This window comes from Filobasidium floriforme (assembly GCF_021052385.1).
Source record: "Filobasidium floriforme strain CBS 6241 chromosome Unknown HD553scaffold_5, whole genome shotgun sequence".
Taxonomy (NCBI): Eukaryota; Fungi; Basidiomycota; class Tremellomycetes; order Filobasidiales; family Filobasidiaceae; genus Filobasidium; species Filobasidium floriforme.
Genome location: NW_025763626.1, coordinates 170250 through 194608, shown reverse-complemented (window position 1 = coordinate 194608; position 24359 = coordinate 170250). Strand labels below are relative to the sequence as shown.

At 53.2% G+C, this 24359-nt stretch overlaps 11 protein-coding genes across 11 annotated transcripts; 4 read left to right on the top strand and 7 right to left on the bottom strand.

Moving 5' to 3' along the window:
- Positions 1 to 237: 237 nt before the first annotated feature.
- HD553DRAFT_306955 (putative mitochondrial inner membrane protein) lies at positions 238 to 4215 on the top strand. Its single transcript, XM_046179361.1, has 19 exons — positions 238 to 551; positions 879 to 961; positions 1062 to 1130; positions 1216 to 1347; positions 1415 to 1486; positions 1564 to 1806; positions 1877 to 2097; positions 2171 to 2334; positions 2410 to 2557; positions 2629 to 2745; positions 2822 to 2840; positions 2908 to 3048; positions 3114 to 3121; positions 3191 to 3226; positions 3297 to 3353; positions 3412 to 3623; positions 3691 to 3730; positions 3800 to 3895; positions 3962 to 4215. Exons 1-19 carry the CDS (start codon positions 367 to 369, stop codon positions 4055 to 4057), a joined length of 2139 nt encoding a protein of 712 aa, XP_046038361.1. The 5' UTR covers positions 238 to 366; the 3' UTR covers positions 4058 to 4215.
- Positions 4216 to 4248: 33 nt separating this feature from the next.
- Positions 4249 to 5861, bottom strand: HD553DRAFT_340056 (uncharacterized protein; the record flags this gene model as incomplete). The annotated part of the gene is made up of 2 exons (XM_046182498.1): positions 4249 to 5542; positions 5617 to 5861. The coding sequence occupies 2 exons, from the start codon at positions 5859 to 5861 to the stop codon at positions 4249 to 4251; spliced, it is 1539 nt and encodes a 512-aa protein (XP_046038360.1).
- Positions 5862 to 6156: 295 nt separating this feature from the next.
- Positions 6157 to 8112, top strand: HD553DRAFT_306952 (metal-dependent protein hydrolase). The gene is made up of 9 exons (XM_046179360.1): positions 6157 to 6316; positions 6392 to 6509; positions 6584 to 6782; positions 6853 to 6963; positions 7037 to 7166; positions 7234 to 7392; positions 7470 to 7642; positions 7708 to 7793; positions 7856 to 8112. Exons 1-9 carry the CDS (start codon positions 6182 to 6184, stop codon positions 7909 to 7911), a joined length of 1167 nt encoding a protein of 388 aa, XP_046038359.1. The 5' UTR covers positions 6157 to 6181; the 3' UTR covers positions 7912 to 8112.
- HD553DRAFT_306950 (histone-fold-containing protein) lies at positions 8113 to 9156 on the bottom strand. Its single transcript, XM_046179359.1, has 5 exons — positions 9004 to 9156; positions 8780 to 8869; positions 8606 to 8700; positions 8464 to 8532; positions 8113 to 8397 (listed from the first exon to the last, which is right to left on the bottom strand). The coding sequence occupies exons 1-5, from the start codon at positions 9056 to 9058 to the stop codon at positions 8266 to 8268; spliced, it is 441 nt and encodes a 146-aa protein (XP_046038358.1). The 5' UTR covers positions 9059 to 9156; the 3' UTR covers positions 8113 to 8265.
- Positions 9157 to 9467: 311 nt separating this feature from the next.
- HD553DRAFT_348500 (uncharacterized protein) lies at positions 9468 to 11969 on the bottom strand. Its single transcript, XM_046183387.1, has 3 exons — positions 11742 to 11969; positions 11285 to 11673; positions 9468 to 11201 (listed from the first exon to the last, which is right to left on the bottom strand). Exons 1-3 carry the CDS (start codon positions 11881 to 11883, stop codon positions 9654 to 9656), a joined length of 2079 nt encoding a protein of 692 aa, XP_046038357.1. The 5' UTR covers positions 11884 to 11969; the 3' UTR covers positions 9468 to 9653.
- A 393-nt stretch (positions 11970 to 12362) lies between these two features.
- Positions 12363 to 13507, top strand: HD553DRAFT_269266 (uncharacterized protein; the record flags this gene model as incomplete). The annotated part of the gene is made up of 5 exons (XM_046177609.1): positions 12363 to 12488; positions 12583 to 12642; positions 12773 to 12919; positions 13018 to 13198; positions 13269 to 13507. The coding sequence occupies 5 exons, from the start codon at positions 12363 to 12365 to the stop codon at positions 13505 to 13507; spliced, it is 753 nt and encodes a 250-aa protein (XP_046038356.1).
- A 903-nt stretch (positions 13508 to 14410) lies between these two features.
- On the bottom strand, positions 14411 to 16228 carry HD553DRAFT_183261 (uncharacterized protein). The gene is made up of 9 exons (XM_046176968.1): positions 15993 to 16228; positions 15816 to 15926; positions 15598 to 15751; positions 15502 to 15528; positions 15346 to 15439; positions 15145 to 15274; positions 14935 to 15069; positions 14828 to 14875; positions 14411 to 14748 (listed from the first exon to the last, which is right to left on the bottom strand). Exons 1-9 carry the CDS (start codon positions 16143 to 16145, stop codon positions 14548 to 14550), a joined length of 1053 nt encoding a protein of 350 aa, XP_046038355.1. The 5' UTR covers positions 16146 to 16228; the 3' UTR covers positions 14411 to 14547.
- A 578-nt stretch (positions 16229 to 16806) lies between these two features.
- On the bottom strand, positions 16807 to 18189 carry HD553DRAFT_293353 (uncharacterized protein). The gene is made up of 4 exons (XM_046178432.1): positions 17556 to 18189; positions 17470 to 17486; positions 17169 to 17399; positions 16807 to 17099 (listed from the first exon to the last, which is right to left on the bottom strand). Exons 1-4 carry the CDS (start codon positions 18025 to 18027, stop codon positions 16887 to 16889), a joined length of 933 nt encoding a protein of 310 aa, XP_046038354.1. The 5' UTR covers positions 18028 to 18189; the 3' UTR covers positions 16807 to 16886.
- HD553DRAFT_306938 (uncharacterized protein) lies at positions 18190 to 19094 on the bottom strand. The gene is made up of 2 exons (XM_046179358.1): positions 18999 to 19094; positions 18190 to 18927 (listed from the first exon to the last, which is right to left on the bottom strand). The coding sequence occupies exon 2, from the start codon at positions 18903 to 18905 to the stop codon at positions 18579 to 18581; it is 327 nt and encodes a 108-aa protein (XP_046038353.1). The 5' UTR covers positions 18906 to 18927; positions 18999 to 19094; the 3' UTR covers positions 18190 to 18578.
- A 1991-nt stretch (positions 19095 to 21085) lies between these two features.
- On the bottom strand, positions 21086 to 22438 carry HD553DRAFT_306926 (acyl carrier protein-like protein). Its single transcript, XM_046179357.1, has 5 exons — positions 22182 to 22438; positions 21789 to 21927; positions 21499 to 21518; positions 21387 to 21396; positions 21086 to 21317 (listed from the first exon to the last, which is right to left on the bottom strand). The coding sequence occupies exons 1-5, from the start codon at positions 22368 to 22370 to the stop codon at positions 21310 to 21312; spliced, it is 366 nt and encodes a 121-aa protein (XP_046038352.1). The 5' UTR covers positions 22371 to 22438; the 3' UTR covers positions 21086 to 21309.
- Positions 22439 to 22594: 156 nt separating this feature from the next.
- On the top strand, positions 22595 to 24281 carry HD553DRAFT_293345 (ribosomal protein L17). Its single transcript, XM_046178431.1, has 6 exons — positions 22595 to 22797; positions 22881 to 22965; positions 23043 to 23105; positions 23175 to 23639; positions 23703 to 23782; positions 23855 to 24281. The coding sequence occupies exons 1-6, from the start codon at positions 22733 to 22735 to the stop codon at positions 24009 to 24011; spliced, it is 915 nt and encodes a 304-aa protein (XP_046038351.1). The 5' UTR covers positions 22595 to 22732; the 3' UTR covers positions 24012 to 24281.
- The last annotated feature ends 78 nt before the right edge of the window (positions 24282 to 24359 follow it).

Here is a 24359-nt window from a genome sequence, read left to right as displayed (position 1 = left end):
CTGGCTAGGCTCACCAACAATTCAAAGTTGAAGTGCGAGGTGGAAATAATTGAGTTGACCAAGATACTTACGTGAAGGCTGCCGAGATTAATACGGTAGCTTACGTAAGCCTAATGCCGTTACTCGCTCGGTTGATTCTTCGCCTTCTCCGTTCGTTCGGTCCGATGCTGTGATGATTTGCTTTCCTCCGCGCGTGCGCGCTGTTAGCCGACCCTCACCTCACACACGTCGTTGACCCGAAGCAACAATCCTCCTCTTCCCAGTCGCTTGTCGATAACACACACAAACTTTCGATTGACACCCTCGCTCGACTCTGCATACATACCGAATCATAGCATCTCTCAACGCTTTACGATAGTAGCTACGATGTCGTCCATCTCAGCACCCACAGACGCCACGGCCGTCGCTTCACAACCGGGCGGGACGAGACACCTCGTCTCGAGCATCGTCACCAACCTGAAAGAAAAGGCCAGACCGAGCGATACCGAGTTGAGCAGGTGGAAGAGGACTTTCGAAGCGTTCGCTCATCAGGACGAGAGCGGGGAGGAAAAGTGAGTCGAGGATCGAGCACAGGGCTGTTAATGGACGGGTGCTGGGTGGATTGGGGTGGTGACGTACAGGCGGTCGAGATGGAGCGAATCGGGTGGATCTCGTTTGACGAGAGGGGTGTTCCCCGCGGGGTTAGGTCATGGTCGTGAACCCCCACCATCTTCCGTCGACCAACGACCCTGCATCTAAGCACCTTCTCAAGACTACACCTCGCTCTTCCCGTCCTTTCCCTCTACTCCTTGTCAGACAACCCGGAAGTGATATCTACCAAGAACCAATATCGGCTGACACCTTGCCGCCCATCTTCCTCTTCTCGTGTCACGCCTCAGGTACCTCGACCAAGAATCCTTCATCGACGCTATCGCACCATCCCACGACTTCTCCAAGATCAAGCGGGATGCTTATCGGATCCGTACGTCTTGAGCTCGGATGAGTTCGATATGGCAATCCGGGAAAGATGAGGTTGACGTTGGTGATGCGGTTATGTTTGCTGCTCTGATTCGGCGCGACAGTCTTCAAGGTCGCGGACAGTGGAAGACAAGGGAGGATCTCGTGGGAGGATTTCAAAGTGTTCGAGACCCGTAAGTCCGGGATGTCTTCCAGTCCTGATATTGCACTCAGCTCGGTATGCTGACCGTCTCGACCATGCACGGTATCGAACGATAGTCCTGAAACGACCCGATGCCGACTACCTCATCGCGTTCCAATATTTTGATACGGATAACAATGGGCAGATCACGTTTGACGAGTTCAAGGAGGCGTTCTCTAGGGTCATCGGAAGCGGGAGCGAGAGCATACGTGAGTCTCGTCGTGAGGTTTCGCGAAGTGTAGGGGTGTGAAAGCTGAGGGTAGCGAGGTGATCTAGCGTTTGATTTCGATTGCGATTGGGCAAAGTTGTATCTCGGCAAGAGGGGACCTGGCGGACACGTCTTGGGATGTAAGTCTCTCGAATTCGCAAAAGCAATATCGAGACAAGTATGGACTGACCCATGGCACCCCTTGCTCGCTCGACAGATTCCGAATTCACCCAACTCATCAAGGGTCTTCAGGGAGAACGTCTGCGTCAAGCGTTCCGATATTTCGACAAGGACGGAGACGGGTACATCAAGCCGGAAGAGTTCCAGAGAATCGTGCTCGAGCTCGCCGGGCACAAGTTGTCGGACCCGGTCTTGGAACGGTTGCCGACGCTGTGTACGCTGAGTCCGGGGCAGAAGATTAGTTATTCCGAGGTGATTGCGTTCCACAACATCATCCGAGGTGGGTCATATGTCAGCGAGATTCGGCGCATTAGGGCTCGGCTGAACGTAATTGTGTTTGTCTTGGGCAGAGATGGACCAGGTCGAGAGGATCATCCGGGACGCCACAGCGAAATCCAAGGACGGAAGGATCACCGCTGCCGATTTCCTCAACGAGGCGGCGCATTCGCTCAGGTACGGCATCTTTACCCCGATGGAGGCCAACATCATCTGGCATTTCGCCAGCAGGGGGAGTGGGGATTCGAGTATGAGGTTGGCCAACGTCGATTTCGATGCGTTGTTGGATCCCAAGGTGCGTTCGGGTTCAAGAGAACCTCGAAGGGGTACCACGGTAAATGTTGACATGGCATATCTGTGGCGTGTAGTGGACATCGCCTCAACAACGAATCTCGATCGACTCGTCGCCCTCTGTAGAAGGGCAGGGGTTCATGAACGACGTCCTCCACTCGGTCTACAACTTTGTCTTGGGAGGTATCGCTGGAGGTATCGGGGCGTTTGCTGTCTACCCTATCGATCTCGTAAAGACTCGGTAGGTCGTGGAATGCGTGTGATCGATAATATAGGCTTGGGAGTAGGCTGATCTCGAATTTTGCAATGCTCGTAGATTACAAAATCAGAGGAGCAACGTTGTGGGGGAGATGCTCTACAGGAACCCTTGGGACTGCGTGAAGAAGGTCTACGCGAATGAAGGAGGTGTCAAGGGGTTCTACCGTGGTGTTATACCTCAACTGATCGGAGTTGCGCCAGAAAAGGTTGGTCCGGGGATACGATCAAGCGATAGACATACACAACCCATTGACCACTATCAATCCCCCTGCTTTAGGCTCTGAAATTGACAGTCAACGATTTGGTGCGAAGTAAAATGATGGACCCGGAGACGGGTAAGATTTCGGTGTTCTGGGAGCTCATGGCCGGAGGAGCCGCTGGTGCCAGTCAGGTTGTGAGTAGCGACATCAAGAGATTGACGTGATGCGGAACTGCTCCGAAGCTGATCCGTCGTTCCCGCGTGGTGCCAGATTGTAACGAATCCTCTCGGTATGTCAGCCAAACTACCTCGGTCACATGATATACCGCTTACATCGGTATCTTTGCGTATCTGCAGAGATCGTCAAGATTCGATTGCAGCTGATGGGAGAGCTAGCGCGAAAAGAGGGTGCCGCCAAGCGAGGAGCCGTCCATGTCATCAGGTCGCTCGGTCTTGTTGGGCTCTATACCGGTGTGACAAGTTGTTTGGCCCGAGATGGTGAGCCGCCGCGGTTGAATGTTCTGTGTCCCGTCACTAAGCTCACTCATTCGCCCCGTTCACAGTGCCATTCGTAAGCAGAATCATGCAAAAGCGAGTAGGTGGCAACAAATACTGATTCTATTTGCAATCGACGATATAGAGTATGATCTACTTTACCGCATATGCCCATCTCAAAGTCAGTATATCGAGGTCGCTGCCATATAGCCGTCCAAGGTTTCTCATCCAGGTCTCTCCTAACTTCCCAGAAAGACGTCTTCCATGAAGGACGCCAGGGCAAGCAGCTCTCATTCGGAGAATTGCTTGTGAGTAGCTTGAACATCAGGTGTCCGACCGAGTTATACTCATGTTCCTCTGCTGCAGACCGCCGCTGCTATCGCTGGTATGCCGGCTGCCTACTTGACCACTCCCGCAGACTGTGTCAAGACTCGACTTCAAGCCGAGCGACGAGCTGGTGTCACTCACTACAAGGGTCTCATCGACGCTCTGATTACCATCCCCAAGGAAGAAGGCTTCCGAGCCCTTTTCAAGGGAGGTATCGCCCGAGTCATCCGATCGAGTCCCCAATTCGGAGTGTGAGCAGACGTCACGCTTCGAGCGGCTTGATAAGGCCAATCTAACGTCCTTTCTACTCTCCTCTAGGACCCTTGTCTGCTACGAGATGCTCAAGAAGAACCTTCCCGTGAGTCGCACGGCTTGCTTTAACTGTCACGAAATCACCTGGCTGATCAAACATTCCGTCCCTTTTTAGTACCCCTACGGCCCGGAAGCTCAGAAGGTCGTACCTGCGGCCGGTCTGATGGACAGCACCGACTTGTCTCGTGTTCGTGCCAGGAACGCCTTGAAGGTGAGTTGAACCGCATCAGGGGACGTCCTGATTGGAACCTCTGACAAGCGAAATCCGATTTTGCAGATGCTGCTCGACACGTCGAGTCGTTTCGGACAGCCGCCTACCCCTCAGCGAGTCTCTGCCCTCCCCTCCATTCTGCGACCCTCGTCTTCCGATTAGATGACGTAGCATTGCATCCATTCCTCTCAACCAACCTTACATCGTCCTCTCAAGACCCAAACAACCAAAATCTTGTCATCATCCAACACGGTCATCATCGGTTGTACATCCTTAGGATCGCTAGTATACACAATCCAGTATTCTATACATGTTCTCGGCTAGATTCAACGTTTCCGTCCGTGCGAATATCATCAAGCCTTGCTTTTTGGACTCGGCTCGAGAGGCGGCAGGTCGACCACCTTGCCCCCATCAGCTGATTGCTGTTTGGGGGTGATATTCGCCTTGTCCTTCTTTTTCTTTTTGCTGTGCACGGAAAATATGTGTTTCACCTCTTGGCTCGTCTGAGGACAGACAAAGTAGACCATCTCCTTGAACGCCTTGAGGTGCGATTTCGTGTCGCTTGATCCGCGAAGCAGACTCGCTTTGCCCTCCTCATAGGCTAGTCTGTCGAGTTCGTCAGCGATCTTTGCAGCGTGCTTGGCCCGGTCGAGGATCAAGACTATTCGAGTCTTTACAGATTCTTCTGAACCTGAAACCGTGGCCCCGATCTGCCTATCGATCATTGCTGAAAACCCCATCGTCCGATCCCAAAGGATCTCCGGCAAGGGTATACTGCTGGATCGTTTAAGGAGTTTCTTGTCCGGCCAGGCTACCCTGATGGCCAATACCCGGATCTGCCACCGTGAACAGACGAATTTGTATTCCGTCTCGCATCGATCGCTCACGGGGATCCAAGGGCCGATCTCGAGATAGTTGAGAACCTGGTTGGGTCTCGTGAAATAATCATTGCCCGCGATGACTATCGGCATTTTTCCGGTATATACGAGGGGTCTGGAAGGATCGATGAACGTAGGTCCAGGTGGATCCGACAACGTCTTGACGTCGGCGTCTTCCGCAAGACAGATCTCCGTCAATTTGACCCTCGACGGTTTCAAGATGGCCAGTAGCTGGCTCAGATGAACCTCGTTCTGCTTCTCGGCTTCTGCGACCGAATCTACGAGGCCTATCATAGGAAGCATGGCTTCGGGAACATCTGTAGCTACCTTGTCAGAGCTAGCAAACGTATCGCTGGCTTGAATCCATTCCTTCACACTCGTCCCGCCTCCCTCACCATCGGCTGAAGTTGAAGCCGGGCGTATCGTCAGGTCGACCTCAAGCTCGCGGAGGTCTAACACCAACCGCGCCGTATCGCCCAACAACCTGTCGGCTGTTGCCTTGTCCTGCTTAGCGGACTGGCGTGATCGGGGGTAAGGAAGCTCCGAAAGGTTGATCTGAATCGATTCAAAGGTGTCCTCTGGGTTGGGACCTATGACGCTCTTCAGCAGATGGACCCGCATGCCATGGCCCATTGATGTCAAGTTCGTCTCGCTGATCCGCCCCGACAGAGGTTCAGACAGCTGTATATCGAGGCCCACCATGTCCTCGACCTCTGCCTCTGCCTCTGATTCTTGATCACGATCGAATCTGACTGTCTTTTTGGAATCCCTGTGATCCGATTGTAATCTTCATCGCATCAACGCAAGTACAAGGATACTTCTGAGTTTGTATTTCTCACTCACCTTCTTTCCAGCTTATTACGAGGCTTCTCAGAATCACTCTTCAGAGAGCTTCGTAACCCATCGGTACCTCGTTCCGCACTCTTTTGCGCTCCTCTTATGGTTATCTCATTTACAGGAGTCTCTGGTCCATCTGTCCATCCTCTTGTCAACGAGGAGCGACCTTTTGGGTTAGTTTTGGCTTTCCAGATCAGATAGCCGGCGTTGCAAGCCAACAGAAGCGCGGTGACCAAGAGTCGCAGGTCCATCTCGTGTCATGAGCAGCGATGGTATGGGGGAACACACGAAGTATCGGCATTGTCTTTGTGCTCTATCGTTATATCGCAGCCTTCGATCCCCTTTGTACAAGGTGCTTTTCGCGATCCTGAAACACCAGACGATCCTGAAACAATTCCCCCCTTGCTCGAGCCTGGAGGACCCGGCTAGAAGCGCGAAAAGTCGAGGGTCAAGCGCGCGAGCGACCTCGGCGAACCCAACGCATACCGTTCGATCTCTAAAAGTAGGTCGACCTAATAACTTGTCGATATCTCATCATCGAGCTGGCGAGACTCTCTTCTTTTCTCTTCGGATGCTCTCGAGACTATTCACGAGATATAGACCCATCAAAAGTACCCTCAACGTTTACCCAGTCAACCGATTCGCGACCTATTCGAACATGTCATCTATTCTCGAACCTATCGCCAAGAAGTTGAAGGCTTCCAAGGTGAATTACACCCCCGCACGTGTACGGTAGTCAGCAGCCCGAGTCTTATCTTTCATATTTGGACGGGATGAACAGACCATTGGAACGCACTCGGGCACATTCCATGCCGATGAATCCCTTGGTGTCTCCATGTTGAGGAAGACTGCGGAGTACAAGGATGCCGATCTGACCAGGACTCGTGACCCGAAAGTCTGTGAGTACAGCTGACCTACGAGTCTGAAGCTGCCGAGTGCAGTTTGCTGACTGATGGATTACTTGCCTCTCCAGTGGACACTCTGGACATCGTCATCGACGTCGGCGGAGTGTACGACCCCGCTCGTAACCGATACGATCACCACCAAAGGGAGTTCGACGAGGTATTCGGCGATGGTACCTTCCCTTACCCTTCGTCGAAGGTCGGAGGACGTCAATTGGAGGAGGGCAAGGAGTTTTCCATCAAGCTCAGCAGTGCTGGTCTTGTCTGGAAGTAAGTCTGAAACTGCGGTGAGACAGGTTCATCGCTGCTGGGCTAACCCTTGATGCGAATGGCTTGCTAGGCATTTCGGAAAACATATTATCAACACGATGTACGGTTGGGCCGAGGATGACGAGAAGACCCAGACAATTTGGTTGAAGATGTACTCGTCTTTCGTTCAAGCCATCGATGCGTAAGTTCCTCATAGAATGTCTGTCTTTAAGGTGGGACGTTGGGATTAATCGCATGGGGACCTGATCTCGCAGTAACGACAACGGTATCTCGATGTACGACACCGATGCCAAGCCTCGATACAGCGACTCGACCAACTTGCCCGGCCGTGTGCGAGACCTCAACCCTCGATGGAATGAGGAGTCTAACGACACCCTCCTTGACGTGAGTGCCTCTGCGAGATCTCGCAGATGCAATATACTGATTCCGGACCTTGTTGCAACGCTTGCAGCAAAAGTTCGAGGAGGCTTCCAAGATGGCCGGAGACGAGTTCTTCCGAAAGCTCGATTTCTACGTTAACGCTTGGATTCCCGCTCGTGAGCTTGTCAAGACTGCCATCGACTCTCGATTCGAAGTCGACTCGAGCGGCCAGATCATGGTCTTCCATCAGGCAAGTGGCGAAGTACGTCGAGGAAACACGCGCGATTCAAGCTTTGCTGACACTCCGACGGTCTGGCCATGATATAGTCGATGCCTTGGAAGGACCACTTCTTTGATCTCGAGGAGCAGATCAAGCCGGAGAAGGAGATCCTTTACGTGCTTTACCCTGAGAGCTCCGAGAAGCCCGAGGGCAAGTGGAGGATCCAGTGTGTCTCGGTCCGAGCGGACAGCTTCAAGAACAGGAAGGACATGCCCGATGCGTAAGTTTGATGTTCCGATCCAATCACTGGTGATTACGATCTGACGTCGACGATCACGGATGTAGATGGAAGGGTGTCAGGGACCAGGCTCTGAGCGATGTTTCCGGTATCGAGGGATGCATCTTCGTTCACGCTTCCGGCTTTACTGGAGGTGAGTTAGAGCACCAAATTTGATGATGCTGCGCATAACTGATGTCTGTCGATCTATTTTAGGCAACAACACCAAGGACGGTGCTTTGAAGATGGCTAGGGCTTCCGTTGCCGCTTAGGCGAAAAGACCGATCAATAGGATTCGGTTTAGACTATGGTCTTGCGCTCGCTGCGCAGAATAATATTACGTTGTACACCTCACGACTCACATTTCGTGACCAACCTCAACAAAAGAGAGTCGAGACAGAAGCACCTCGATCCCGTCTATGCTAGACGGTCATACATTACTGCATATATTTTTACGATTGCTGGTGGCGGTGGCGGTCGTGACAGCCGTGTCAGTCCTGGCTTCATCTTGCCAAGGGCATGCATCGGGTGCTCAAGCTGTGTATGCTCCCATGATATCTCGGATACATCTTATTCATACAACGTAGAAAGCACATCTTGGATTCTCTTGTGGCGTTCATACTCCGCTACTCGGGCTTGACGTCCGAGCCTTGGTATCGAGCCAGACTGGCGGCAAAAAGCTTCTCCTGTGCGGCTGCGAGTTCGGCATCGGACATCCCGTTCGTCTTGAAAGCCTTGTTCTGTCTCTCTTGGATGGCCTACCGCAATCAAGGAGGGGTTTAGCTTGTCAAGTAGGTGAAAGGCATACCGCGACGCATTTTTACCTTGGCCTGCTCTTTGCTAGCATCCCACGTCGCTGTCAAGTCCTCCTTGTACTGCTCCATCCCGATTGTCTGTGGTGATTCCCAGAATTGATTATAGGCTTAGACTGGAAGACAGTCGCCACGCCCGACCCATTGCACTCACGTCCATCGCGGAAATCACATGCTCGGGAGCGATGGTCTTTTTCTTGTCCTTCTCACATTCGTCATTGGCAGATAGGGCGATCAGCTTGATGAATTCTGACGTGTGATCAAGCGGGAAAGCGGTAAGCGTTAGGTGATTTCGGAACCACTGTGACCTTGTATGAGGAAAGCTCACCGACACATGCTGTGCTCAGAACATCGATAGTCTCCTTGGCACATGTGAACTCTTTTGTCGAAGGGTCGTTCTCGGCATTGGAAAGGATCTCTACGTAGAGGGGCCAGGATGTAACCGGGAAGGCGAGCGAATTACGTGCATCCAGGAGGGTAGGGTAGATTATTGATGAGCATGTCGCATAACGGCGAATACCGTGGCTGATCGCCGACCGCTCGGCTGCTCACCCTTGACGATCTTCTGAACCGTAGCTCGAGGAAGAGTCTCCTCTGGCTCCGACATGACGGTCTCCGGGTCTATTGTTTGGTCTGGCTAGGGTCGAGTCTGTTCGTTCTGCTAATCGTCCGCGAGGTCGATTGAACGGAGCAGCGACGCGAGCACGGTCAACCTCGAAGATATATATATGGACGACCCTGGGAGACGGAAGCAAATTTTGATCCGGTCGGCGTCTAATCGCGACGAGATGGGGTTGAAGGTGAAGCGTCAAATCCCAAGGAGCTGAAAGGCAGGTGATCCGTTGTTTCCAGAGAGGCTACCGACACGAACTGACATAGCGAGACGCAAGGACAGTCCAAAGTGGAACTGCCAGTCGAACCTAGGCCAGGAAAGCGACCACGTCTTCCAGTCCCCGAGGCCCTCCTTATACTAGTACATTGGGGTTTCAGTATGATCTCCGATTTCCGGTATTCGATTCGCGAAGGTAATCTTGACATCGTATTAATGAGGGAGAAATCTATCATGATACAAATCGAAAGCAGCCAACGCTGGCGCTGATATAGAGGAGGAAGGAAAACCTCTGAGCCCAAGTTGAGAAGAGGAGGCAAACAAGCTACGTTTCTTTCGTTTTGTCTAGTCCGGCCGCGAAACATGCATCTCGCTACGTCAAAGGTTTAATCGACCCGTCCGTCGGTACTTCCACCCCTTCCATCGGTACAGGTTGAACGCCGCCTGCCGTCGATTGTGGTGCCGAGGCCTGAATGGCCTTGGCGACGTCCGCCGCAACCTGAGCAGGGTTCTGCCCCGCCCTCGCCTTGTTCAACAACTCTTGCGCGTTGGCCAGCTGACTCTGCAGGCTGAGCTTGTCCTTGAAGAACTGTTGTTTTTGAATCTCGAGCTGTCGTTTCTCCTGCTCGAGCATCTCTTCAAACTTTTCAAACATGCCGAGTTTGAGCTCGAGCTTTTTCATCTGGGCCGAGACCAGTCGGGTGACGAGGGATTCGAGTTGACGTTCCTCATGGACGGCGAGAGCGGACGCTTTGGCGGCAGCGGCACCGAGGGCGAGGGTCGCGACGTGCTGGACGTGCGAGTGTGGTAGACCCGTCGATGCGGCCGCTACTTCTGTACTTGTCGACGTCTCGCCGGCATTGACCGACTTTTCTCGTCCCCCATCCTCCTTGTCCATCTCGACGTCGTCCTTTTCGACCTTCGGCTCGCCTGTTGCGCTCTCGCCTGCTACGGCTGTCGTCGACTCGTCCACCTGCATTCCATCCTGCTCGGCCTCGCTCTTTTTGCTCTCTGCTTCCTTCTCCTTCTCCGCAGCAGCATCCGCCTCGGCCGCCCTGTCCGCACTCGCCTTGATCCCAGCTTTCAGCCCGTCCGTCAACTCGCCCAACGCCTTCTGAGCCGCTGCGGCAGCCACCCCGGGCCCTACCGCGCTCGCCAAAAAGGCTACAACGCTCATCACCGGGTTGTCGGCTTTCGAGAACGGCAGTCCCCCCGAAGCCGACCCGTTCAACGACTTGCTAGCGAACCTAAGCGGTCCTAGTTCCGCGCCCGGTTCGTCGAGGTATTGGTCCTCGATGGGAAGCTGCAGGAAATGCATGACGCACTGTTCCTTGCTCCTCGTCCCGACGTGCTCGGCGACCTTGAGCCAGTCCTCGTCGTACATCTCGATCCCTTCGAGCAGCAAGAGCGTCTCCTGGTCCGACCACTCTCCCCCTTCGGCCGCTGTGGCATGCTTGAACGCCTCGTCGTCCATCCGGACGAATCCTCCGGAATGCATCGTACTGGGGAATCTGCCGCTGGAATAACAAGCAACGCAGATGACGTACTTGCCATCCTTCAACGAGTGGTACCTCGCCCGTGTACAATCCACCCCGCAGACCTCGCACGAGTAGGCCTTTTTCGCACTCGGACCGGCCGAGGCGGAGGCGCTGTCGTTGATGGCCTTTTGTGCGTCTTGAGCGGTGATGGGGACGGTGTCGTGTGCCGAGGTGTTGTAGATGGTCTTCCGGAGGTCGAGATTGGTAGGATGGGGAGGAGGACGGGGTGTAGCAGAGCTCGAGGAAAGGGAAGGTCGGTCGGGTTGCGGGGTGGGTTTCGTACCGGGGTGAAGAGGTTGGAGGCCCCGAGGAGTGTCGAGAGTGACTCGGAAATGACCGGTGAATGGAGGACCGAGAGCGGCGGGTTTCGTCTCCGGGTCAATCTGTAATTATATTCAAGGGGGGTTGCAGGGCGTGTCAGTGAAACGCCTGACTGCCTCTGCCATGACCCGAACACCGAACCCACTTGATAATTGATCAATCCCCATTGCTCCAAGAATGCATGTACTCGCATGATCGCTCCCACATCTCCAGCCAGATTCCTCCTACACGCCGTCACCGTCAAATACTCGGACGGGTTCAGTCGATACGTATTGATCATGAAATCCCGGTAATCCTTGTAGATCTGAGGCGTCTTGCTCCTGTTCTTGCCGCTGAAAAACTCGGGCAGAGATTTCCTCTCGAGAGCGTGGACCGTACTCAGATTGAACCATGCCGAGTAGGAAGGGATGACGAGCGGGTAGGTCTGTGCGGCCAGGTAGGTCGTCGCGAGATTGTGCAAGGTCTGAGGATCGTCCCCGAGAGGTTCCTCCTCGGCCTCGTCGTTCTGCTCGTCCCCATCTCCATTTTCGGACTCTACAGAGGTTCGTCCACATCCGTTAAGATATCAAGCAGCACTTCAACTGTCGACGACATGAACTCACGCTGCTCGCTGTCCACACCAGCACCGTTGCTCAAGTTGATCAGGTCACCGCCCAAGATGGGATCTCGCTCGCGTTCCTTTCCCGGCGCGCTCGCCTGGTCGTGCTCGACGACGTCCGCGTTTGATGGGAGCTGGATGTCCATGGCCGAGGATTTGCAAGGAGAACTAGGTCGTAAGTCGTAACTTGTACGATGAAGCTAGAATATGTACAGACAAGACAGCTATCGTCTACCTGTACTTGCATACTTGCTTGTGGTAAGTTGGTTGTTTGCCCAGAACGGGGAGGGTCAGGGCTAAAGTGGTCTGCGCGCGCGACAAAGACGTGTCATTTATGAATCCGCGGTGTCATGACTCGAGCTGCACGCAACCCCCCCCCCTAAGCAGTCACATGTCTCGTGCTATGTCGATCCTCGTACAAGGGGGTATGATCATGCCATCCACCATCTCTCTCCTTTCATTCCACACCTCATTCAAAGCTGCTTCTCATACATATATAGCAGCTAGATCGGACGAGAAGGACATCCCGCAACGACCTTGGGGTCGGATGCTCGGTCGATACAACACCGTCTTTACCCACTTGACAATCCTCATCGTCCTCCTCGCCGTCACCCTGAGTAACACCATGTCGCCCATCAAACTAGACTCGCCCGCGTCTTCCCCGCAAGGAGAACTTTCATCACAAGAGGAAACTGGGAAACCTGTGCTGGATGTTGCTACCCTTTTGAAGACTATGGATTTCGCGGCGACGGTAAGTACTGTTATTGCAGAGAGGGGAATGCAGCGTGTGTTATTGGTCGATTCTCTGACGTCACGCTTTGGATCCTGGTGCGACTTGATGATAGAAACACGAGAATCAACGGAGAAAGAACAAGCATGCTACACCTTATATCAACCATCCTCTCGTACGTCTGTCCGCTTCGCCTCCTCATTCCCTCAGGCTGGGCCGTCAAAATCAGGTCATCGGACTGACGGATTTCCTTTTGCTCCATCTCGCGCGCACACGACTGTACATAATCATTATCATATCGTTAGGGAGTGGCAAACATCCTCTCGACCTACGGCGTGACCCACTTGGCGACCCTCCAAGCGGCCGTCTTGCACGATACCGTCGAGGATACAGATACGGACATCGAAGAGATCGCCAGGGAATTCGGGGACGAGGTAGCCAGGATCGTCGAGGTGAGTCTTCCCTCTCGTTTCGGGGCAGATGACCCACGGTGAAAAGCCGTCAAAGCCGACCTTGACCATCCGACCTGATTCCGATTTCGCCCGACCAGGAATGTACCGACCCACCTGACATGTGTGCGAGAGCCAGGAAGGATCTGCAGGTGGCCACCGCAGCGAAGAAGAGCAAAGAGGCGCAACAGGTGAAATTGGGGGACAAGCTGCATAATTTGAGGAGCATCTTGGAAGATCCACCGGTGGGATGGACGGCGAAACGGTGTCAAGATTATTTCCGTAGGTGTCACCATCCTGCGTTGCAATCATTGACTCGTACTACGTGCACTAACGGATGAAGAGTCGACAGGCTGGGCAAAGAACGTCACCGACATCTGCCTGCCCTCGCTCCCCCTGATCCAGATTCCCCTGGACGAGATCTACCTAAAACGACACTTCGTACTCGACGGCAAGGCTTACAAGTGTCACCCCGATTTGGGGGACAAGACAGGCAAGATCTCGGACGAGGAGCAGAGGAGGATCAAGAGCCTGATCGAGAGGGAAAAGAGGGAGAAGAAGCGGGGGTGGGAGTCGCCCATCTATACGTAATCCGGAACCGCAAAGGGGCAACGGGCCAGCGTATGGCAACATCAGGCTATACCCGCGCTCGTTGGTATCAAGTCAAAGTTTTCCCTAGTCACGACCAGTGTAGCCAATATTATGGGCGGTGTGTCATCTTTCTCGTCTGTTGTGCTCGTCTTCCCGTTTGTAACACATTGTAGAACCAGTCATGTGCATATCTGAAAGGTCTGTTCTAATCAGCGGGTCCCGACTTCCTGATCTGTTGTCGTTCCGCGCGGCGCACTGGGCTTGTCAGCGACCCACTCGATTGAGTCGTACCTGGCGTAACATCGCCGGATGTGAGTGAGACAGCTGAAGAATCCAAATTGAGCCGTTTTGAGCATGTCCCTAGCGATTGCTGTGCTCATCCGGCCGTTTTCTGCCCCCAGCATTCGCCCAGTTGTAACGAGTCGCCTGATATTTGCCCTTTCGGCTGACCTGCCACTCTGGATTCTTTTCCAGATGCTGCACCAAGCTGAGACTGTTCCACAGCCTGAGAATGGCGATGATGACAGGGGAGCCAAAGGTCTAGTAGAGTAGCGAAAGGAGGTCAACCGAACATAGTCGAGATTAGCACGACGTGCCGGGCGAGAGAGACAGAGACATTCGCTAAGCCACATCAACTTGCCTTTTCACAACCTTGCTTCATGGCACTGATGATGGCCACTTGTCGATCCTTGCCACATATTCGATCGAAAACATTTAAAAGGGACCAAGAAGAGGACGAGCGAACGTCACAATTGATTCTGCCCATTCGGCATCCTCCTCAGCTCCCGATGTGCCCGTGCTGCGAACCGCTCACGAAAACCCTCACTCATACGGTGTCAGGTATCCTGCCGCTGCGGCTGTTGTGCTCGGCTTCGTGTTCGTACCACATTGTATAAACAGACACGCGCACCTCGGAAGGGCCCGTCTTTGCTACGTCATTCGCGGGGTCGATTCGTGTGGTCCGATAGAATGCCTCTCGTATACAAATACAGGTGATTACGAGAGAGATTCAGGGAAATGCTCGTCCTGTTGCTACAGTATCACGCTTCGGTGGTGGTGATCTCTGACGGAGCAGATGTCGGAGCAGCCGCCTCCTCGGGCTGAGCTGGTGCTGTCTCCGCGTCGGCGACCGGGGCGGGCGGTTCAGTAGGGATTTGCCCATCTTTACCCGCCTGAATGACCCGTCCGCTCTCGTCCTTCTTGCCCTTGTTGACGGCAAGGGAGATCTCTTGTGGGTTGTACTGCCCACAACGATCAGAAGTAGCTGTCAAAATTATGCGCAATTGGTTCATCTCAGCAGACAAGACCTCTGCTGCTCACCCTTCGGAAACGTTCAAAGTCCGTCATGGTTCCGATCGCAGCGAGGCCCTGAGTATCGATGCAATCAGCACCTTTAATTCGTAACATCCTAATCGAAAATCGCTCACCCTATAGATCTCGATGCCCACGACAATGTCCGCACCCTTCATTGTCACCTTGAGGTCTGACATCTCCCTCGCTCTGCTCACGACTGCATCCCTCTCTATCCGTGAGTCGGTCTTGCTGTTGTAGTTCAATCTCCACTACGAGAGATTCGCGATTCGTCAGCCATAGGGCTCACATAGCCACTGCTGACTGCTGCTGTGGCTCACGGTCACCTCATGCTCAGGACCCTTCTCGGCTTTCACTCGTTCTGCAGCTCCGACAATGAGGTCTCGGCAGGCAGCGACAACCTTGTCAACCTCGAGACTAGTCACGCTCTGACAGGGTATCAGCCTCAGTGCGAACCTGACGAATCGGCGAGGTCAGTCAATCGAGATTTGGATCTCGGTGTCTGTTCTTCGGTACAGGGTACGGACCTCGATTGTGTTAGGCCTGTTGTTTCGACGCTCTTCAGGTAGTGCTCCACGATCCGGTTCGGATCGAGCGGTTTCCTCATGTGAATGTAGACGACTGGAGGAAGTTTGATATTAGTTCATTTCGGCCAACATTATCACAGACGAGAGCCCGCTTACAGCATTCGACCTTGGTTTGCACGAAACCTAGGTTCACCAACGGTTCTGTCAGTGCCCTTCACGAAAGCTGATCGCATCTCATCTGATCTCACTCACTGAATCGGTACACCTTCTTTTCCTTTTCCTTCTTCATGCCTTCGATCTCTGCTTGCAATTCTTCTTCCACCGTCTTGGGTGGACCTGATTTCTTCGGTTGGGACTCGTCATCGGAATCTTCCAGCTTGGTATCCGGGTACAGCTCGTCCGCGATCTGCAAAGCCGCCAGAGCTAAGTCAGTTGTTTTCGCCTGCTTTGTGGAAGCTGATCAGGCTTACGTTGTTGAATACTGCCATCAGCTCGATCCCGCACTTCTTCTCCTTTCCTCGCATACAGTTCACTACGACCCCTGGTGCCCGCATACTCGTTGCGTATACCAGAGGTACGCCCTGCAAGCCAATCGTCATGTGAGTCAGCATCACTACAGACGGCCACTTGCTCTCGTCGAGACTCACCTTGACCTCTTCCTCATCATCGTCGTCTCCGGCCCTGCCCTTGCCCTTCCCCTTGGCTTTGGTGTATCTACCTTCTGCCCATGCTTGAGTGTAAGAGTTCTTCTTATAGTTCGCTCTTCGCTTGTCGACGGCGGTCCGGTCGGCTTTAGGCATCTTGCTAGGAACGAAATAAGTCTGGTCGTTTGGAAAGTCCACAGGGTTGGGTCTGATCGCTGAGAGGGTATGTCGGGCAGGGTTCGAAACAGATCGAGACCACAGGCTACAGGGGGACATTGCTCATCATTCGTTCGCAATTTCTGCCGCTGCAGCCGATCACGGTTCGAACGCGAGCGAGCGATTTCGAGCGCGTCCCGTTTCATCTCGAGGGGCCGCCTGTGGCAAGAGAGGATCTAGTTTGCTAGTCAGAGGAGCCAACAGACAAACCGCCATAGGGGCCTTCTTGCCTTTGCAAACACCTGTTGTGCACCACTTATGTTCCTCGGCATCATCAGCTGCTCCATTGGGCTCCTAACTCTTGTGGAACAGGACCACCAGAACTAGCAATTCTGACGTCACCATCCATGAGGTCAGAGGTCTAGATATACCTAATCCTACCTTATAGGTAGAATTGAACATGGACAATGGCAACAGTCTGTTTCAGCAGGTGGTAATGGATGTTCTTGAAATCTTGAGAGGCAGAAAGCGGTCATGGCAGCGATTATATCGACCACGATAACGCCAGGGGTGACAGAACAGGATCGAAGCTCCTACGATGCCAGGTATGATTACGTTGGGAACAAACGACAAGACATCGAGACTCTTCGATCAAGTGCATGCTTTCAAGACTCGATTGCTTTATTATCATTTGGTCTGGAACATCTGCTACATTTCGGGCAGAGCCCCCACTCGTTCCACTCAAGACAACTCGGCCTTGAGTTTCTCGACATCGACATAGTCGCGCCAATTGTGCACGTCCTTGAATCCTAATACCTCCCTGATCTTCCTGTTCGACAAGGGCGCCTCGTATTCTCCCATCTCACGGGTGACCTTGACATTCGGGTAGTACTTTTGTAGGACTTCTTTGGTCGGCTCGAGGGTGGTGATGGTATCGTTGGTCGCGTTGAAGACCTGCGATGAAGTCAAAGAGAACAAGATTAGCGACGTTTGACAGGACGACGGAAGCCACGCCTCGCTCACCTGAAAACCGAGCCCGCTCTTCTCGATACACAGATGGCAGATCTGACCGAGGTCCCTAGCATCGATGTAAGACCAGGCGTTTCGTTTCCTACAAGCCGGGTCCTTCATGTATCCAGGGAAGTTTTGGGCGTATTCGTGAGGCTCGATCACGTTACCAATTCGGAGAGCGTAGATGTCGACGTCTGGTCGACGGATGTTGAAGGTCTTGGCGGTGAGTTCGCCCACCAATTTCTATTTAGAGGAAGTCGCAAACCAAAAACGTAAGAAAACGCTTCCAGTGAACGATAATCTAAAGACTTACCGAAAGGGCGTAAGAGTCTGGGCGGAGCGAGAGCAGTCATGCTTAGTTGGCGACTCATGATATACTGGACTGAAGCGATTACTAACCAGCGGGATCGACCGGGTAGTCCTCTTCGAGAGGGAACTGGTGCCAATCCTTGTCCCCCTGTGCGAAACACACCCCGTAGGTAGTCTCGGAACTGGCGATGATGATCTTCTTGATACCGAGCTTGACTCCCGCCTCGATCACGTTGTAGGTCGACTGCGTGTTCGCCTTGAACGTCTCGTTATCGGGTACGAGCATGTTACGTGCATAGGCGGCGAGGTGGATGACAGCATCCGGGGTCTGGGGAGGTCCGGGTCTCTCGATTCCAAACTCCTCCATGTTGAACAACGAGGTGAACGCGTTGAAGACCTGGCCCAAATCGGTCAGGTCGACTTTGAGGGTGTAGACGGGTACTTTTGGGTCGGGAAAGTCGATGAGGTCGAGGTTGAGGACGTCGTAGCCCTTGGAGATGAGGTAAGGGATGACATGTCGACCTGCCTTTCCACTTCCGCCTGTCAAGATTACTCGGGGCATGTTGAGAGATTGGTTTGTGGATTACGAGATGTGTGAGTTGAACGTGGCGACTTGATGTTCTTGAATGAAACGAAGTGGGGAAGATGTCATGAGTCGGAACCGTCCGTCCTCTTCCTTCCACTTGACAAAGTATATATACGGCGTTGGTCGCCTTGCGCACTTGCTCCATCGATTCCATCGATCGTCATCCGATCGTCATGCCCCGCAAACCTCCACTCCACTTTAATATCGGTCGGTGCCACTGCCGCCTTTTCGGATGATTGTTCGGAAGCAAATCCGCCTAAAGGGGGAAACTTCGGCCAATAAATGAAGATCTCGAGTCGCGACTGCCACCGGTCTTTCGTACGAGAGATCCGCAACTACGAGCTAGGACTTGGTAGGATTTGGATTGATAATCAATGGCAGAAGCATTGGCTGAATCAGCTGCTTCTTGTTTCTTGCACGCTGGGTGTAATGTTGTTTGATCTCGACAGACTGAGCCTCCAATATCCTTGATCTTCGGTCACATCCGTTCTCTGCACACGCGAGACGTCCGAATCCTCCTCCAAACCCTACGATAACAACAACGTTCCCGTCGCCCGCAACCCCTGATACGCAGCGAGGAGTACCAGACTAAAAGATACAGCGGGAGCCAGCCTCGCTACAGACCATCCGCACCACAATAACGACCCCACCCTGAAAGCTGCCCCGAGACCGAATCCTTCGGCTTCCATGTCCCCTTGGACCTTGATGAGTGGGGTACCCATCATAGCTTGGGCAATGCCCATGACGACCATTCCAAGTGCACCGTAGGTATAGCGGAGGTCATGCAGGCCGCATATGATAAAAAAGAGCCCGAAGATGGGACGGAATATGCTGGAGGCCACGATGATTGCCATGTTGATGAGTCGAGGAACAGATCTTGGTCAGGGAAACAGATAAACCCATCAGCAACGTCGAGCGAAATAAGCGATACTGCTTGAACGACCTACAACGCCAGACGATTCGGGATGGATGTGGTTGCACTCTAGGATGTTTGAGCGAGGTGGTTGTCATTCAATGATATGGAATCGTCGACATCCAGCAACCATCTAGCCATCTGACCTAGATCTACACGTGGATCGGTTCGCGTTTCTGAAGTCACGTGATCGCGATCCTGTATTCGCCAGTGAAACCACTGGCTATCAACGCGAACGGTGACAAGGATGGCGGCTTGACTCCTCAGGTACATTCCGTCTGTACTATCATGATTCCTTGACTGTCCCTTGACGATGACAAAGCGCATACCCTCAGTTTGGTACTATCATATTCTACAGGGATGTTAGTCTGTTTCGGTCTTTGCGCCAGAAGGGCATGATCCTAATTGATGGGTGAAGGCCACTTGCCCATAAGGTTTTGCAGAAATGGAAGCAGTCACATCCCGACTGCTGCGTACAATCTTCTAGTGAGCACCACAATATGCTCAAATCTCGGATGAGTACGGCGTCGAGTACACCTGTCGAGACTATGATACCGGCAGGAATTATTTGAAGAGGAGTTTCGCATTGTGCATCGCTCGAAGGCGCATGCGCCTCATGCCACAACAAGCAGGTTCGTCAGCCAGATACGGCTTGCTCTTATCAGTTTGTCTTATACATCGATAAGAATATTGCATGCAGAACGACGAACGGCTAACGCCCCGCTCAACGACCAGAGAGACCAAGTAAGTGTTATTGTCGCTCATTCATGGGGATATGCTGACTACAAGCTTTCTGTCCGTCGTCTCTTATCTCTGCGGCTCTTGAAAACGCAAAACAGAATTCCTGCGATCACCGCGAAGATGGCCAGTCCCACTACAAAAACCATCACAGTTAGCGGAATGTGCTTCAATACCAGTGCACTTTTACGTACGTATTGTGTAGCCGACCGGGTTGCCGTCATATCCGGCCTGAATGTCATCAAGAGATTTTGCCTCTTTCAGATCATCGTAGGCTTTTCCCGCGCTTGCCAAGGCGCCCGTGGCCGTGTCAGTGCCAGTCATACTTGACGATATGTATGTATCACTAGTCGGTCTACCGGTAGGAGCGTCGAACCTGGTCTCGGATAGCGTATCAGTCCCAGTAGCCCGGGATGTCTCTGGTGGAGTCGAGGTGGTCTCTGTCCTAGGGTCATCGCGAGTTCTCTCTGTTGTTGGCGAGGCTGGGGTTTCGCTGGCACTAGAAGCTGAAGATAGCGAAGTCGTTGATGTGCGGTCCACTCTAGTGGATTCCGGTGTGGTAGTCGGGGAGGGAGGAGCATCCTCGGCCGAGGTAGTCGTCTCGGCTGCCACAGCGGCTGCGATAGCTGACAGAGGCTCGATGGTCGCAGGTGCAGCCCTTGTTGCTGTCCGAGAAGGTGCCGACGCGGAAGCTTCAATAGCGGTATTTTCCATCTCGATACCACCGCTGGCGGTCTCCTCCTCATCTCCGAACCCAAGCAGCCGTTTCACACGCTTCTGTTGCGATTGTTCCATACCAGGCTCACGATTTTCAGCCTGCGCTCCATCATCTCGCTTCGGAAATTCTGCTCCTCGCGCGCTGACTGCCGACGCCGCGGCGATCGTCATGGACAGGGCCAGCTCTGCAACATCGACACCTTCGTCATCTCCTCTGCGATACGACCTGGACTTGCGTTTGGACTTTGAAGGGGAAGGATTTGGCGACCCGGTCCTTCGAGCCGGGAAGGGCGCCATACTGTCTTGGGAGGAATCGATCTTGGCAGCCCGACCGAAAAGGTTCAAGCTGGGTAACGTGGAATCGATCGATTTGTCCGGGGTGGATGGGGTAGTCGGAAGGGGAACAATGATCGTTTATGAGGATGGCAGGAAAGGGAAGAACGTAGCCGCGATTGCAAGAAGACTCGAAGCTAGCTTGACATTGGCCAAAGCCCCGTCATCGAGATGCTGCTGGTTTATAACCGCTGCGAAGTGACACAGCAGATCCTGACTCTCCTTTCACTGCGTCAACGTAAAGGGGCCATACTGAAACGCGTTTCGCAAAGGTATGCTGGCGTCATCAGCGAGGACTCGACAGATCGGACCAATCGCATGCTCAACTAAAGCCACGTGGTGTTTCGATCTGACGATAAGGTGTGCCAGGGTCTTTACGGACCATCTTGAACGATATTTTACTTTTGTCATAATTCCACATCATTCGTTTCTCTGAAGCTTCACAATCATGCGCATCTGTTCCGTATATGAGTCGTCATCCTATTCGACACCCAATCCGTAGTCCGTGTCGAAGGGCATAACGATCATCTAGCCATTAATTGAGCGAACCGATACGTTTAGTGGGCTACGGATTGGATTTCGATAGTCAGCTTTCGCCCTCGTAGTGAAGTAGCTTTTCAGAAGTTGAGCTTACCCTCAGGGGTCTGTATTCAGCATCGAACGAGATATTAAGGGCACAAGCAAGACGAAGACAGTAAGCAATCTCGGTGACACTGGATCAAAGACATCTAAGCCGATCTACTGACCTTGGCGATGTACTCGATAGCTGCGATAAAGAATCAGGGAAAGAAAAAGTCCGATGGAAAGGTCAGCCCCGATATGTTCATAAAAAGCGTCTGGGCTGGCTCTAGCTAAGACACGAGGAGGTGTATGGCCCAGCGGGGATCCCAGTTGATAGGTGCTACCGAGGAGCATGCGGCGATTCAGGGTAAAAGATTACCCGTTCCATCGCCCCGGAATACGAGGATCTCGTTGGTCACCTCCACCTCCTCCGAGCCCATTTCTTTCCCAAGACGGTACGAAACGAAAAACTCACCCTGTCCGACGCTCGTGATGGCATCAGCATCCTCATCAGGAATCTCGATGGCAAACTCCTCCTCGATGGCCATGACGACCTCTACGGCGTCGAGCGAGTCGAGGCCGAGGTCTTTGGTGAAGGATGAGGTGGGCGAGAGCTGTGTTGCACGGGCGAACAGGAACGAGGTCAGCTGGACAATCAGAGGCGAAGGGTGAATGAATCTGGGATGCAGGATCGACGAGGGAGATCGTAGGTATGGAAGGGCTATGAGAAACGCGTATCCAATCCGCTCGCACGTAATTTCTACGCCCGAGCTGAACGGTTCGTCATACCCTGCACCTGTTCCTCCGCTCACTCGATCTCTCTCATTTCGAACCCCACAACCCCTCATCACCAGCGAGTCTTGCTCACCTTGACTCCATCGACCTTTTCAAACTCTTTCAGGACGTCCATTACCCTCTTGGTGATGTCCTCCTTGTTCAATCCCGAGCTGGCAGCATAGAACCTGATGGCCTGGGGTCGTGCTGGGAGAGCGATGGCTCGGGCGACCACGGGTCGGGGGAGGGCGGTTCGGAGGGTGGGGAGGATGGCACGGAGCATTTTGTAGAGGGTGTGGTATAATGTGATGTGAATGAGAAGTGATTGTACGGGGTAATGGATTGGTCAATTGGTCACATCTAGAATTCATGAGCTCGTCGATCCAAAAGCTCGATCGTCGAGAGCCCTAGCAACTAGCAACTAGCAAGCTAGCAACCGGGTGAGGCGCGGGTTCATTTTCAAATCTTTCTCACGCGTCACACCCTATCGAGATCTTGGTTTAAGATCATAGAGTCGGGCACAGACCTCTCGAACTTCTTGGACTTTCTGGAATTCAACAACTGTCGATCATCACCATTACCCTTGTCTGGAAGCTAGCAAGCTAGTGATCACACCCCGAAACCAACTACCGAGACTCTCCCACCATGAAGCACGGTATCAAGATGAGAAAGCTCAGCCGGACGTCGTCCCATCGACAGGCTCTCCTCAGGTCAGCCTGCTCAACCGGATCATCCTCCCCGTCACAAGCACGCACGCTGAGATCCTCTATATGGCATGCTGAATCTATCGCAGAAATCTGGTATCAGCTCTGCTGCACCACGAGCAGATCCAGACTACCTTGCCTAAGGCAAAAGAAGCTGCTAGGTTGGCAGAAAAGGTGAAATTAGCCCCAGAGTCCGAGCCTTACCTGTTGCGGGTCGAAGCTGAGCACGACTTGACTTCTGATTCGCACAGATCATCACGCTAGGAAAGAAGGGTACCGAGCCGGCTTGGAGATCAGCGCAGGCCATGCTATTCGTAAGTCTCCGTCATCTCTGTGCGTCAAACGAGCTAAAGCTTATTACGATCCTGCCGATGTCTTGACAGCCCGCACACCACTACGCAACCCCCGTCGCTTCTACCTCTTCCTCTATCCTCAACGCTTCGGTATCATCATCGGACCCCGAAGCTTTTACACCACCTACGACTCTCCTCCCTAAACTCTTCGAGACCCTTTCCACTCGATACGCCGACCGACCGGGGGGTTACACACGGATAACCAAATTCGGCCGTCGACCGGGTGATAACGCACCGAAAGCGCTCGTCAGCCTGGTGGACGGTCGACGGGACGTAGTCGAAGAAATGTGCGCTAGGGCCGTCGGGAGGGAGGTCGGGCTCGTCAAGACGGGTGCCCAGGTTCAGAAGACGGTCCAGCGGGTCGTCCTCGGAGGTGGAGGTGTAGGCGAGGTTGGATTGTTGAGGGGGATCACGCGGAAATCGCTGGGTCAGGTGTTGAAGTACAGAGACGAGGAGAGTAAAGAGGCGTTTGTCCGAAAAGCGGTCGAGCATGCGGTGAGTCGAGGGGCAATCAAAGTACCGCTGGGTTTGATGCTTAAACTTGGGTCGTGATTATAGTACAAATTGGCTGTAGCCCCGAATGCTTTGAAGGAGCTGGCGAGCCAGGAACCTGCACGAGCGGCCTTCCGACCATCATCGTGCGTATTTTTCGATCAATAGGCAGTTCCGATTTTCAGCTCATGGTTGTCTCTCGCTCCATCATATATCAGAATCAACAAGACCACCTCTATCCCGCATGCCGGACGAGCTGGTGACAAGCCCGTGTTGAACATGCAAGTGACGGGTCTCGGGCTCGCAAGAGGGCTGTTAGGTCGGGGAGGCAGGCGAAAGGAGAAGAAGGAGAGCAAAGGATTGTTGCCTTTGTAGATGAGGATGCGAATAGCGTAGCTACATATGATCTTACAGCCGTCATATGACATATTACAGTCATGTCCCGCTCGATATTCTCCTCACGCATGGAGGAGGTCGTCCGCATCATCTTCCATCCAGCATGCCAGCATTGCGAGACTGGAACGTCAGGGTCGATGTAGCGGCAATGATGGATGTCGAGAGCATGTCGGATGTACAGAGGCATGTATTAGCAGTGGGCACCCGTACGACCCTTCAAAGGCCTCCTTTGGTTCTTGACGATTTGACAACATGATGGTAAATTATCACATGGGAAGATGAGCCGATCGGGAAATTATGCTTCCGATCGTGCCGGAATCTCCGGAA